At 46.4% G+C, this 13,950-nt stretch overlaps 1 protein-coding gene across 3 annotated transcripts in view; it reads right to left on the reverse strand.

Moving 5' to 3' along the window:
• Positions 1-1,016: 1,016 nt before the first annotated feature.
• Positions 1,017-13,950, reverse strand: part of ACSL5 (acyl-CoA synthetase long chain family member 5) — a 69,064-nt gene continuing 56,130 nt past the window's right edge. For 2 of the 3 annotated variants that reach the window (XM_013004206.2, XM_045291317.1), the window contains exons 15-22: positions 12,283-12,355; positions 11,912-12,000; positions 11,497-11,613; positions 4,690-4,833; positions 3,782-3,883; positions 2,926-2,997; positions 2,396-2,542; positions 1,017-1,326 (exon numbers count right to left, since the gene is read on the reverse strand). In XM_013004206.2, the coding sequence (XP_012859660.1) occupies positions 2,402-2,542; positions 2,926-2,997; positions 3,782-3,883; positions 4,690-4,833; positions 11,497-11,613; positions 11,912-12,000; positions 12,283-12,355 (738 nt within the window). In that variant the 3' untranslated portion in view covers positions 1,017-1,326; positions 2,396-2,401. The remainder of the gene's footprint in view (positions 1,327-2,395; positions 2,543-2,925; positions 2,998-3,781; positions 3,884-4,689; positions 4,834-11,496; positions 11,614-11,911; positions 12,001-12,282; positions 12,356-13,950) is intronic. The other variant, XM_045291318.1, reaches the window with a different exon arrangement.

Genomic DNA, 13,950 nt, shown 5'->3' on the forward strand with positions numbered 1-13,950 from the left:
CGTACAGTGGCCCCTGGAGACATGAGCTTTGAGGTACACATGTTAACCCAGTATGCAAACCCCTGGGTCAGTGGTTGGGACCTGCAGCGGCTCAGAGAGGGAGAGAGGCTGTGTGCTCAGGGGAAGCTGTCAGCCTTGGAAACCCTCTGGGGCAGCTCTGCCGTGTCACATGGGCTTTAGGTGAGTGGGAATCACAGCAAGGGGGATCAATGGTGTACCGAGGTTGTAGCCGCTTAAGACCTTTCATCTGGTGACCAGGTTGCTCGTGTCAAGTTGACTATGTCCAAAACCAAAGTAAGTGATAGGATCCACACTGGTGCACACTGGATACTTAGGAAAGATTATCTAACCAGGTGCAGAGTGCACTCACTCCTCTGGACTCGGTAACCTGTTCCAGTATTCCTTCTGCCTAAGGCAGGGGCCCTGGCATCTCAGGGGCTAGATGTACAGTAGTTATGAATGAGGAAAGGGCACTGAGAAATTCAACAGTGAAGGAAGCAGGACTCTGCTCCGGTCGTGGGGTGGACAGAAGGGTGTGGGAGGACCAGTGAATAAGTTCAGGTGCAGGAATGTAAGAGAGGGTGGGGGTAGGGGCTCTTAATGTAGGTGAGACTGAAGCAAATAGGGGAGCAGGTCACGTTCTGGGGTGGGGTGGGGGGAGCACAATGAAACACCACTACGATATGTGCAGCACGGTGGGAGAAAGCAAGTTGGAATGAGTAAGAGGAAATGAGCAAAGAGGATCCCCGGCGTTCAGTCCTGAAGGGTTTACTTGGGTCATCACGCTGGCTTACACATCAGACTCGCCTGGGGAATGAGCCCAAGGGCCAAGCTGGACCCCAGACCAATCATTCAGAACCTCTGCGGGTGGGGTCCCAGCAGCAGCATGGTTTTTTGTAAACTTCCAGCTAACTCCCGAGCACAACCAAGTCGAGATCCACTAGTTTACTCGATTGTTCAGTAGCCTTTGTGTCCGTCGTCGTCCTCCTCCTCACAGAAGTAAGCACAGCAGTGTGTTTCTCTTAATTTAAAGACATTTATTATTTAAAGACAAGCAGAAGCCATCCGTTTGAATTGGGGGTAGGGTACAACGAGGACTGACGTTCAGAGGATAAAAACCAACGAGCCACCTGCTCCCTTCCCAGAAGATAAAGGCTGTTGTGACAACACCCTGCTCGCCCAGAGGTCTTCCTTCCACTTCCGCAAGTCTGGACTCCTCGTGTCTCCGTTGACTGAAACAGTGCTCTTTGGCCTGCATTTCAGCTCTGTCCCCATCATCCAGCTCCGCAGCCAACTGTAAGGAACAGAGGGAGTCGCCGGCTAACGCTGTAGGGAACATGGAAACAACACTGTTTTGAAGTGTGAACATTCTTTGGTGACCGAGCTGAAGGCCTGAAGCTCAGGTAGAGAGGCGATGCTCAGCATGCTACAAACATTCCCTCTGCAGACTTCACACAGACGTACACAGAAGACATTTGCCATAGACAGTCATTAAGATCCGCAATGTGTGTGGTTTTGTCGAGTAGCAAGAAAGCCCCTGAATGATTCACAGCGTTTAAAGGTCTCATAATTTGAACATTGGGAGGCCGACATGTTGGGGCCTTCAGCAAGTTTTGACTGCAAAATACAAGGAAGGATTGCAAAGGGTCACTGGCCCTTGGATTCATGGTCACTTAGAAGCTGAATTGGAGATGGTGAAGATAGGCCATGGAATATAAAAAAGGATGCCCACAGGGGGGCATCTCATAGCAACACCCTAAGACAGGGAAGAGCTCCCCCTGTGCGTTTGCGAGACAGTCTTTATGAGAACAGAAAGCCTCGTCTTCCTCCCATGGAGTGGCTGGTGGCTTCAAACTGCTGACCTTGCAATTAACAGTCCAGCATGTAACCACTATACCACCAGCGATGGATTCAACTCGATGGCAGTGAGTTCAAAGGAGTTTATTGATTCAAACAAAAGCCACTGCCGTTGAATCAATTCCAACGCAGTGTGATCCTGTGTGACAGAGTAGAACTCCTTACAGTTTCTGAGACTCTACATCTTTTTGAAAGCAGACACCTTTATTTTTCTCTCACAGAGCAGATGAGGGCTTTGAACTGCCAACTTCATGGTTAGCAGCCCAATGCTTAGTCCACAGTGCCACTAGGGCTCCTATGTTGATAGAAGTAACCCTAAAATCTTAAGAGTAGCCAAATGTAAAGGAGGAGGGACAGGACTTATGTATGTAGTCAGGCTCAGTTTCCATAAGACTCAACATTAAAAAGGGAAAGCATCAGCTATGGCTTTAGAACATATTACATCAGGTAGAAAGGACCAAGACCTGGTCCGTGTCTCCCACCAGCAGCAGCAAGCAAGCAGGCGGGCGGCCTCCAAGCCCCTTCCAACCACAAGTACCTTGATCTACTCCTTGATCGATTGATACAGGCTATCGATCTGCACCCGGAAGTATCTGGAAAGGTCTGAGCGCTTGGCTTTCAGTGTTGGTGTCAAGAGTCCATTTTCAATGGAGAATGGTTCTGGGTGAAGATAGATTGTTTTGACCTGGAAGAGAAGATGAAACACACACACGTGATTAGTGTTGATTTGGATTCCCCTGCAGCGTGCTTATGAAGAACCCAGATTAAAGAGTATTTGACACTATACACATGGAGCTGAGCAATCAGGATAGCGATGGGCACGGGGACAGAATGCCCAAAGAAAGCGGGGCGGAGGGGGGTGGGGGAAGTGACAGGTCCAACAGATCATGAAGAGCACAGAGAAATATGAAGAACAGTAAAGCGGAGCAATGTCACGGCCATTGTCCCATCGCTCAGTGGTTCAAAGCCCAAAATCTCTGAGAAGCACAGACTTAGACGCCCTGACAAAGGATGACATTAAACAGCTTCTCGTTTGACTTGACAGACCAAGACAACATCAGTACATACTTGTTCAAAGGATTTGAGGCCACTCTCTTTGCCAAGTTTCTGCAAGTCTTCCAGAATGGCTTCCTGCACTGCCTGAGAGGATAAATGAGGGGGAACGTGCCTGAATGAACAGCCAATGGGACCCAACCCAAAATGCCCAGAAAAGTCTGTCACATTAGAAATCGGAGAAACGCCAACTCAACGTGCTGTAGGGGGAGGTTCTTTCTATAAAGCATTATGTATTTTAGATTTAATGCCCACTTGCACCTGTGCAGGGGTAGAGTTCAACTTGTCAGATCACAGCCTGATAAGGCCTCCTGGGAGGTATGGCCTTTTCACGGGACTCCTCTCTCTCTCTCTGCCCTTCCTCTTACTGCTTGCTGGGACTCTGTGATTGCCTCCAACTGTGGTTCCATGGGGGCCGCCCCCCACCCTGAGATCTGTCAACCCGTGCCGTATTTCCACTGACCTTGAAGCCATATGACTCCGTACCCACCGGCCTGTGGTTGCCCCGCTTCCCGCTAGCATTGAACCTATGGACTACTGGAGGTGGACTGGACCGGGATGACTTCTCAATATGAAATTACTTCTTGATGCAAAGTGCTTTCTTACATATATGAGTGTCCCTGGTTTGGTTTCCCCAGCTGATCCCCAGCACAACTCAAATTAGTTGGTTTTGTTTTTTCACCCATATCCTGTTGACCATCTAATTGAACCAGTGAATCCATACGGGTTGCAGCCACCTGCCCCGGACAAAGGAAGGACCCAGTCCAGCAGAAAGTGCCTTGGCCCAGGAGTGCCCAGCTGGCTGCAGCCTCCCCTCCCCCACAACAGGCCAGGTGGGAGAGTACATCAAGCTTTCCTTTGCCAGACTTACTTGGTTTTTGCATAGTTCTTCGAAGGAGCCTTGAACTCCAAATTTGGCTGCAAATGAAGGAAGTGCATCTGAGTCTGGAACCACGATGCCTACTAAGGATGACTGTGGAAAGGAAGCAGAAGGCACAAGGACACATGAGAGCCAACCTAGGGATGGCCTTGGGTGGAGAAAGCAGGAGGAGCCTCTGGAAAAGAAAGTTCCCCGGTACTAGCAGGTCAAATCCACTACTGGTGCCCTAGTCCCTTCGCCTCCTACTTAAACACCCCCTGGGAATGCTATCCATCTCCATGCTGATCCCCCATTACAAACATGCTCTATCAGACTGTGGTCCCAAAGAGATGATGCTCAACACCAAGCGTAAAGCATCTCTGTCCTGCCTATTCCCCACCTGCCCCCCAAAAAGGTGAAATTTAAAAGTTCACTATACAAAATGCCATATAATGTTCCACATGTAATATGATCCGCATAGATTATAATATAAACATGGCGGGTACAAGTGGAGGGTCACTGATGAGGAGGGGAACCTTCAATGAACTGGATTAACACATGGCCAGAAGTAGACTGAAACATACCAACCATGATGACAATGGCTCAGGACTGGATAACATAGGGGCGCCATGGAGGGGGCGGATCGCAACTCAATAGACTAGAAAACACTGCTCTGTTAGCATGGAAGCTCACCGTAACATAGGGTTCTGTAGAAAGAACGACCACCTTTGGTTATTTTTCTGCCCACTTCTTTGCCGGCTATGATAGTTTGGAGGGGCTGATTGGGGTTCTGCATTTATAGTGCCCAACAACAGGTTTGGAATGCCACTTTGCCTCTTGAATTTTGCCCAGTTAAGTTCTTCTCCTCCTAAACCCGCTATAAACAAGCTGTTGTGGCAACAGTTAAAACTCCATCTTACCCGTAAGCTGTCCCCATGGACAAACATCTGTGCCACTGCTCTGCTCCTGATATAGACATTTTCTATCTTCTCTGGAGCGATGTATTCTCCTTGGGCCAGCTTAAAAATGTTCTTTTTCCGATCGATGATCTTCAGAGTCCCATTCTGTATAATGCAAACAGAAGCGTCAAGTGTTTTTAAGACCTGGGGGCAGGTGGCGGGGGGTGTGTGGGGGGCGTGTCAGTGTTGGAGGGGGCGAAGTCAAGTCTTCCGTCTTTGGATTTCACTTCTCTAGAGACTTGACTTCTGTGAGACTTTCCCGGATTTGGGGACCCGCTGGGCTTCTGTACATGGTTGCCTCATCCAAGCCAGAAGTTTTACAACTCTCAATTCCCAGAAACTTCCTTTTCAATGACTCCATTTGCAGGACTCTCGGGAAAGAAAGACTGGCTACCTTTTGTGGAGACCTTGGAATTAGTTAGACCTCCTTTCCTCCGCTTCCTTGGTCCACGTATTCCTCCGGTTTAGATCAGGGAGTAGGCAAAAAGGCTGACTGTTTTAGCCAATCAGGCAAGTCAACAACTGTGCTTGTTAGGACAGAAGCCAGTCTGGCACAGGCTCCCTGACCAGTCAGCACTGGTCATTCGCAGCTTCATTTCTTTAAGCTAATTAGCCTGAGAAGCCCCTAGGAGGCTCCTTTGGATTTGGATAGTGGAGTTAGGACAGGGTGCAAATGCAGTACACATGGTCACAAGCTAAGTAGGACAATGGGAGCCATCAACAAGGCTGACTCAAGACCTGAGTTCTCAAGAAGCGGAAAACAGCCCAAATGCCCATGAGTAGAAGAGTGGGTATAGGAATTCTGGAATATGCGCACAATGGAGTACAATGCGTCCCTCAAAAACAATGATGAAACTGAAACACCTCATGACATATGGAGGGAGCTGGAAACCGTTATGCTGAGTGCAGTTCTCTCTCTCTCTCTCTCTCTCTCTCTCTCTCTCTCTCTCTCTCTCTCTCTCTCTCTCACACACACACACACACACACTGCCAAAGGGTCAATTCCAACTCACAGTGAGCCTATAAAACAGAACTGCCCTTGAGTGTTTCCAAGACTGTAATTGTTTCTAGGAGTAGAAAGACCCGTCTTCCTCCCAAAGAGTGGCTGATGATTTTGATCTGCTGACCTTGCAAATCACAGCCCAACATGTAACCACCACTCCACCAGGGCTCTTTGAGTGAAGGACTCTCAAAGAGCAACGATCCCATGAGTTCACTCCTACTATACAGATGCACACAGGCTTCTGCTCTCAGGTCATATAATCTTCTACCCCAGTCTCCCAAGCAATGAGGGAGAGAGCCTGCCTGTCCCCCATGACCCATAAATCACCCCCTCTACATGTACATCTTGCAAATCACTCCAACAGAGGAGATCTCACCTCAGCTTGGGTCAGCTCATCAAGATGAGAGGAGAGGAAGAAGGCCATTCAACTGCTACCATACAACATTATGCTAAGGTAAGGTGACCAGATTTTAACATTGGTAAAGTGGGACACCATTGATAAAACTCATATCCTGGCGAAATAGCCACATGGCAGTCGAAAACCATATACCCTAGCTTGTCGTACATTCTTTCCAAAAATCAGGACTTTTAAAAAAATGCCACGGACGCGGGAAAAATTGTTAAAAATCGAGACGTCTGGTCACCTTATGCTAAGGACACCCCAAATCAATAGTCACTTCTCCAGTGGTGATAAGCAAACCTTTCTGAAAACCCAAGTCCAACTTGGGGAAGGGCGTATGTATATCTAGGTGTGGTAGTTATAGAATCTGTTTTCAATTTGAGAGGATTAAGAGTGAAGGGGTGGAGTTTAGCCTGTCAACCAGGTCGAAGCTTGATGACCTCATTTGGAGGCATGAAGGAGATAAATAGCTCGTTGGAGGCGGAACACAAGCTCATACCCTCAGAGCTATTGCATCTGACAAGACACGTGGAACTATGCTAGTTCCCTGAGCTGGAGGAGCCATATGGAGTCCCCTGCCAGTGCTGAGATGCTTACAGTGCCACTGAATCCACAAGACTTCCCATCCACTGGTCTGTGATCTTCCTGCATTCGGCGTCATTGCATGAGTCTGAAGAGGACTTTATAGATTGGTATCAGACATATGGGTTAATATTGGACTTGATCTGGACTGGGCTGGGATGTTTCCTTAATGTACAATTACTCTTTATATAAAGCTCTTTCTTATACACATATGTCTCCCTGGGTTTGTTTCTCTAGTCTATTCAAACTAACATCCTCAAGAAAGGTGATTGCATTTCTGTTGGCGGGTAAACTGGGAGAAGCACTCTCATCAGGAAATACTTAACAATACTTGTATAGAACCCAAGGGGGAGAATATGCCCTGTACTCTGTTCCTAATTGGACATTTTTAAAAACAGTTTTGTTGGCATACAACTCACATATCATACAATTCAATAGTTCAGACACATCAAAAAGAGTTGTACAATAAGTGGGCACTTTGGATCTTGTTTCTAACCAGCCCTTGGTGACCCAGGCCATGTGCTATAGACTACTGGGACTTTAGACTCTGTTCTTTTGAGCTGTACAGCATACTTCATAGGCCGCATCAGAAGGATTCAGTGCGGAAGCTCCACTAAGTGAACTGGGCTTTCCTCAAACTCACCTGTAGACGATTGAAGGAACTGAGATCCTTCCTTGGACTTAATGCTGAAGCACCCTAGTGACCAGCAGATGACTGCTTGCCCAAAGTGCTAGAATTGGCAGTCATTAGACATTGGTTCTGATCTCTTGCTTTAAGGCCACCCAATAAATGGTGGCCTGGGACTACCATATACTCACGAGTTTAATGCCCTCCTGGCTTTCTTATGACATGTATTAATCTGGTAGGCATGATTCTGCCTTTGTGACTGAGTGCTATTGAAAGTTTTGTCTTCATCTTTGTCTAAGTACAGATTCTGCAGGAGCACAATGAATTGTTTTGGAATTCCCATTTGTCTAAATGGTATACATATTTTGTTATGATCTACACAGTCATCTGCCTTTATGTCATCAATAAAATACAAGTACACATTTAAAAAAAAGAAAGTTTTGACCTATCGCCAACCCTCAGCAGTCATGTATATAGTATCCAGTCACTTGAGTTTAATCTGTACAAGTCAACAATTCATGTATTATGATCTGAAGTCTATAGATGTATAATTTCCTTTTCCCAACAATGTTTTAAATTCTATACCATTGGCAAGTTGATGACACTCTCAATAGAATTATCTTATGGCCCAGGGAATGATTTATAATAGTTCCTACCGTAAAATAATAATGATGTCTCCAAAGTGAACCAGAGACACATATAAACCATAGATGCATGCATGGATTTTGAGATCCCACTTAATTCTTGTACCAATCTAGGAACAATTCCTTCTTATAACATGGCCCTGCTTGATACTTATCTTCATGAAGATTTGGGAGCTATAGCAAAGTGTGGTGAAGAAACCAGTTGATGCCCAGCTATCAGAAAAAATAACATCTGAATCCGACTTCTTAAAGACTTATCTTAAAGCAGGCAGCTATCTAAGTGAGACATCAACTAAGTCCACATGGAGGAAGCACATCAGCCTGTGTGATCCAAGGATTGTAAATAATAAAATCCAAATCTAAAGGAGGACATGATATCAGAGCTGAAATTGTGAACACCTGGTTTACAGAAGGCTACGAGTGACAGTAGAAGCCCAAAATCCATTTGCAGGGTCCCCACATGCATTAAACCTCTGATGAATCCCTTCTAACCATAGTCTAGGGCGTGAGTAGCCTTGCTATCAGACACAGATCATTGTAAAGTTGGTTATGGCAGTTGTAGCTAGGTTAAGGTATATCAGTTGATCTCCCTTTTGACCCATTTTAAAGCTTTTCCAGTTTTTTATATTTTCTGCTTACTTTTTGATAGAACATTTCCAGTGTTGTGTCTAAATAGGGTTGTGGGTGTTGTTTGGTTGCTTGCTTCCTGTTTGTTCTGTATGATTTTCTGTCTATGGAATCAGGGTAGGGAGATCTATCAAGACAGCACGGAACTGATGCAGTGATAATTGGATTGACAATTGCCTGAGGGCATGGCAAAGGAGGACAGGGAGACATGGGAAGCTAACGACAGTGAGTATGAGAATAAGATGTCCTGACATTGATTGCACAAATCTTAATGTGATTGTGTAATATGTAAAGTATCTGCCAATAAAACTTTTTTTTTAATCTAAAGACCTGAGCTCTCAACTTGAGCCTAACAGACATTCCCTGAAGGTGCTTTATAAGGTTCATGTGACTTGGGGTGAGGACATGCCTATCGCCTACACTATAGGCCTGTTTAAGCAGGAAACGTACCAGATGCCATTAGACCCAAATCTAGGAAGTAGATCACTAAGACCAGTGCTCCTGAAAAGTTTGCAATTGAAAAACAAAACAAACCCTCCTTGGATTCACTTAAACTTGGTAATGTTGCACAAGAAAGGAGTCTGAAGGGCTAGTTTATATTCCTGTACCCTAGTATGTAGTGGCAGGAGCCCTGGTGCCTTCTTGGTTAAGTGTTGAACTGATAAAAGCAAGATCAGCAGTTGGAAACTACCAGCTGCTCCACGAGAGAAAGACGAGGCTTTCTCCCCCGGTAAAGAGTCCCAGTCTCAGAAACCCACAGGGGCAGTGCCACTCTGTCCTAGAGGGTGGCTATGACATGACCCCTCTTGGACATCGCAGGTTATGTCACCAACTTGATGGCAATAAGGTTTTTTTGTTGTTAGCGTGTAGTGGACAAAGAAAACTTTTTCAGAAGGGAGACGCCTGAAAAGTCCCCTCAGGGATTCCAAGATTCCATGACTACCATGAATTAATTCTCTCTTCATAGAAAAAAGAGGTGGGACTGCTGCTAGCAGTTTATCAGCACACTAGGCTGGAGCAGTCTCCCTCTGTCTGCCACAGAGGAGGCTGTGAGCAAACACCTCACAAGTCCCACTGCTTTTGTTTGGCTGCATCTCTGTAGACGGAGTGAAGAAAAACACAGTGGGCTCATGGAGTTTGGGAATCACAGCATCTGCCTCAAGAAACATAGAACAGAATGCTACACCCCTCACCCTGTACATTCTCTCGATCCAAATATGAGGCACTCCCTGCTGTTGAGTTGATCCCAACACACACCTACCTTAAGAGGGTACAGTCATGCCCCACCCCCGCCCCATAGGGTTTCTATGGCCATCAACCTTCTACAGAAGCAGGCTGCCACATCGTTCTCCCACGGAACAGTTGATGGATTCGAATTGCCCACCTTGGGGTTAGCAGCTGAGCGCTTTAGCCACTGCACCACCAGGGCTCCTCTCCCTAGAACAGTCACCGCCCGTTTGACTCGGCTCTGAGCATATCCATTGCATTGTCAAGGGTACCAGGCCAACTCGGAACTCCAGGCAGTGACGGATTACCCAGTACGCAAGGGAAGCAGAGGCATACTTATGCTTACTTACGAATCTGTAGTGAACCGTGTCCTGAGTTTCCACCACATTCAAGATTCTGTCTCCCAGTGTGGCAGGCTGTGTCTCTCCCAACCCCACAGTACCTTCTGACAGGATCCAGGTCCTTCTCAATGTTTCCATCCCCCACAGGGACAGAGTATCCAACAAAGAAGAAAAGCACAGGCTCGCTGGTGCTTAACACAATCATGGGTTTTCACCACATTCCTGCAATTCTTCACTACCGATTATTCAGTAAGCATAAGTAAGCCCATGCTTACCTTTCTTCTATGGGGCCATCTGGCCCTGGCTTCAGGACTTTCTGGCCTAATCTGAATCCCACCTTGAGCTTGGCTCTGGGGACAGTGTCAGCAACATTGACAACTGCTGGGATCGTTCCTTTCTAGGGAATAAGACATGAAGAAAAGCCTTCGGGGGGGATCTGTGTCTTGCAGTCTTCTATAGCACTGTGACCAAAAATAACCAAAGAACTCTGCCCAAAGGCAGGGGGCGATGTAGCAACGATGAAAAACACAACTTTCCTCTGGTTCCTAAATGCTTCCTCCCCGCCCCCACTATCATGATCTGAATTTTACCTTGCAAGTCTGGCTAGACCAGAGGATGTACGCTGGTACAGATAGGGACTGGACACACAGGGAATCCAGGGGGGATGATCCCTTCAGGACCAGTGGTGTGAGTGGTGATACTGGGAGGGTAGAGGGAGAGTGGGTTGGAAAGAGGGAACCGATTACAAGGAACTATATGCGACTTCCTCCCTGGGGGACGGACAACTGAAAAGTGGGTGAAGGGAGACGTCGGACAGGGCAAGATATGACAAAATAATAATTTATAAATTATCAAGGGCTCGTGAGGGAGGGAGGAGTGGGGAGGGAGGGGGAAAATGAGGACCTGATGCCGGGGGCTTAAGTGGAGAGGAAATGTTCTGAGAATGATGAGGGCAATGAATGTACAAAAGCGCTTTACACAACTGATGTATGTATGGATTGTGATGAGTTGTATGAGCCCCTAATAAAATGATTTAAAAAAAGAACTCTGGCCTAGAGATCATCATCACACCTGATCTCAGGATTAAATTACCAGTCCATGGAGGCACTAAGGTGAAAAATACATCTCCTAACTCCCAGCCCCAGTTCTTCAACAGCATGTTCTTCTCGCTGTAGCTTGAGAAAGCCAAACCAGGTGTGACCCAGGTCCCACCAACTACCTTAACTGATTAGCCTATCCACGCATCTGCCCTTCTTTCTATAGACAGAGGGTTCTCCCAGTTGAACAGCTTAGAGTTCCAGAAGTTAAGTACCCACCTGGAGCCAACGGCCAATGTCTCCTGTGTGAAGCCAGCCATCCTTGTCCAGGGCTTCTTCCGTCTTCTCGGGATCTTTCAGGTATCCTTTGAACACGTTGGTGCCTCGGATACAGATCTGCGTACCAGACAGTGCAAAGTGGTGACTATAGCAAAGATCACTGCTCCCAGCAGGTGCTTCCCAAGGCGCCTGCTCTCCCTGAAGCCATGTCTTGGTCTTCACTACAGTGTGAGGAGCATCCGATTTTAGTCCCCATGTGAGTGGAGAAGAAAGCGAGGCTTAGATCAGTTTAATTTCCTTGCTCAAGATCTCAAGGGAGCCAAACCCAAGTCTTCCCCCCAAGTATGTGCTCTTTCTGTTATCGACATTCCCACCATGCTTGTCTGGACAGGACAGTGGCGAATGGCCTACCCACCTCTCCTTCATTGTTTGCTGAAAAGTAGTTCATTTCAACGACGTCTTCCAGCTTCACATGATTGCAAGAGAGGGGAATTCCGACATGGCCTAGAACACACCACAATGAACCAACTGGGGGGGTCATAAAATAGCGATATTCCCAAGCACGTTTCTGAGACATTGATGGATTGACGCCAAGCAGATAAGACTGAAAAGTCACCTGGCACCAGTCTTGGGATTGTCAAGATAGGTAAGCCTGGACCAAAAATATGAATTTAGTCTTTGACATACTAATCCAGAGCTTTAGGGTTGTTTAGGTTCATACGTTCACATTCAGGTAGAACCTTTTCCCAACCACTACACCTCCTGCCCAGGTGATGCGAGACCTACCTGATGTATAATCCCTAGGTGCTGTGAATGTGCAACCAGCTGTGCATTCGGTCTGACCATAAGCTTCAAACACCTGGGGAAACCAAAAAAGGGTTTTGAGGTGTGCTCAAGATGAAGCATGCCTTCTGGCTAAGACACAAGAAAAGCAGGTTTCTTCAGGTGGGGATGTTGGAAGGCACTTCATGTCCTAATACTTTGAATTCACATCCAGGTGGTAAGTCTTTACAACTGGGCAGCTCTTCAAAATCCAAAAGTGTCCAAAAACACCACACCATGGGAACTTACATAGGAATGTAGCACTTGAAGGTCAGTGGGGAAAAGGGAATTATTCATAAAGGCTGTGAACCCTAGTGGGCAATGGAGAAATTTAAGGAAAGAGAGCGGTTATGGATCTTTTTGTTTTGCAGGGGAAGTCTGTGTCTCTGGCACAGAGCAGGGAGCGGCAGCACCGCTTCTCATCTAAGACCATCTTGGAAACCTTTTTCAGTGTGGTGACCCACCTGGCTTCTGCTTCACTACTTCACTCTGTCATTTTAGCAGGAAAGCGGCCACGAACAGGTCTGGGTGTATTCCAGTAAAATTCCATTTATTAAAACACGTGGCAGGCTAGGATTTGACCTGGGCCAAAGTTTGCCAACAGCTCTTATAGAAGATTTGTTTTGGCTGGATAGGGACTGGTGGCAGGAAACAAGCTCATAGGTTATTGTAGCAGTGGGTGTGGCCTATGGGAGAGACGAAAGCTTAGAGAAGACAGTCCTGGGATAAGGGGTGTCAAGAGAACCTCCAAGTCTGCTGGATGAACGTGAAGGGAAGGGAAACTGCTTCCAACAGCCATGACGATCTCAGTTTGCACGATGGGAGGCTCTGGACAGACTCCTTTGGGGTTTGATCATAGAATGGGGACATTTTCAGTGAGGGCAAGCCTGATTCTGTTTTGGTCACACTGGGTGGGTATAGATGGAAGCCCTGGTGGCATAGTGGTTATGCACTGGGCTGCGAATCATAAGGTCAACAGTTAGAAACCACCAGCCACTCTGCAGGAGAACAATGAGGCTTTCTGCTCCCATAGATACTTACAGTATCACTAGTCCACGGGGGCCATGCTACCCTGTCCTGTAGGGTCACTAGGAGTTGGAAGTGACACGATGGCACTGAGTTTGGTGTTGTTTAGTTTTGTTTGTTTGTTTGGTCTGGATCATCTAATAACAAACTAATTAGCCACTTAGAAAAATAAATGAGTGGGTAGACTCTATGATCAAATCCCAAATTCTGGATGGAGCAGAGACTCATATGGGAAAGAAAGAAAAAGAAAAAAAGTAAAGCCACAAGCATACCAGAAAAATTGGGCAAAATACATGGGTGAAATATTGGTAGTTAGGAAGTCCTGTATAAGCGATTAAGAAGCCATAAATAGAAAGAATAAATCAACTAGACTACACAGAAATTTGAAGCTTTTTGTTGTTGTTGTTAATTAAAAAATCCTTTTATTGGGGACTCTCACAGCTCTAGATTTGAAGCTGTTATATAACAATAAGGCCAAAAGGTAGGACTATCAAGGAAAGATATTTCTTTTCTTTTTTTTTTTAACATTTTATTAGGGGCTCATACAACTGTTATCCCAATCCATACACACATCAATTGTGTAAAGCGTATTTGTACATCGTTTCT

This window comes from Echinops telfairi, unplaced genomic scaffold (assembly GCF_000313985.2).
Source record: "Echinops telfairi isolate 266 unplaced genomic scaffold, ASM31398v2 ScPeMD7_70;HRSCAF=299, whole genome shotgun sequence".
Classification (NCBI taxonomy): Eukaryota; Metazoa; Chordata; class Mammalia; order Afrosoricida; family Tenrecidae; genus Echinops; species Echinops telfairi.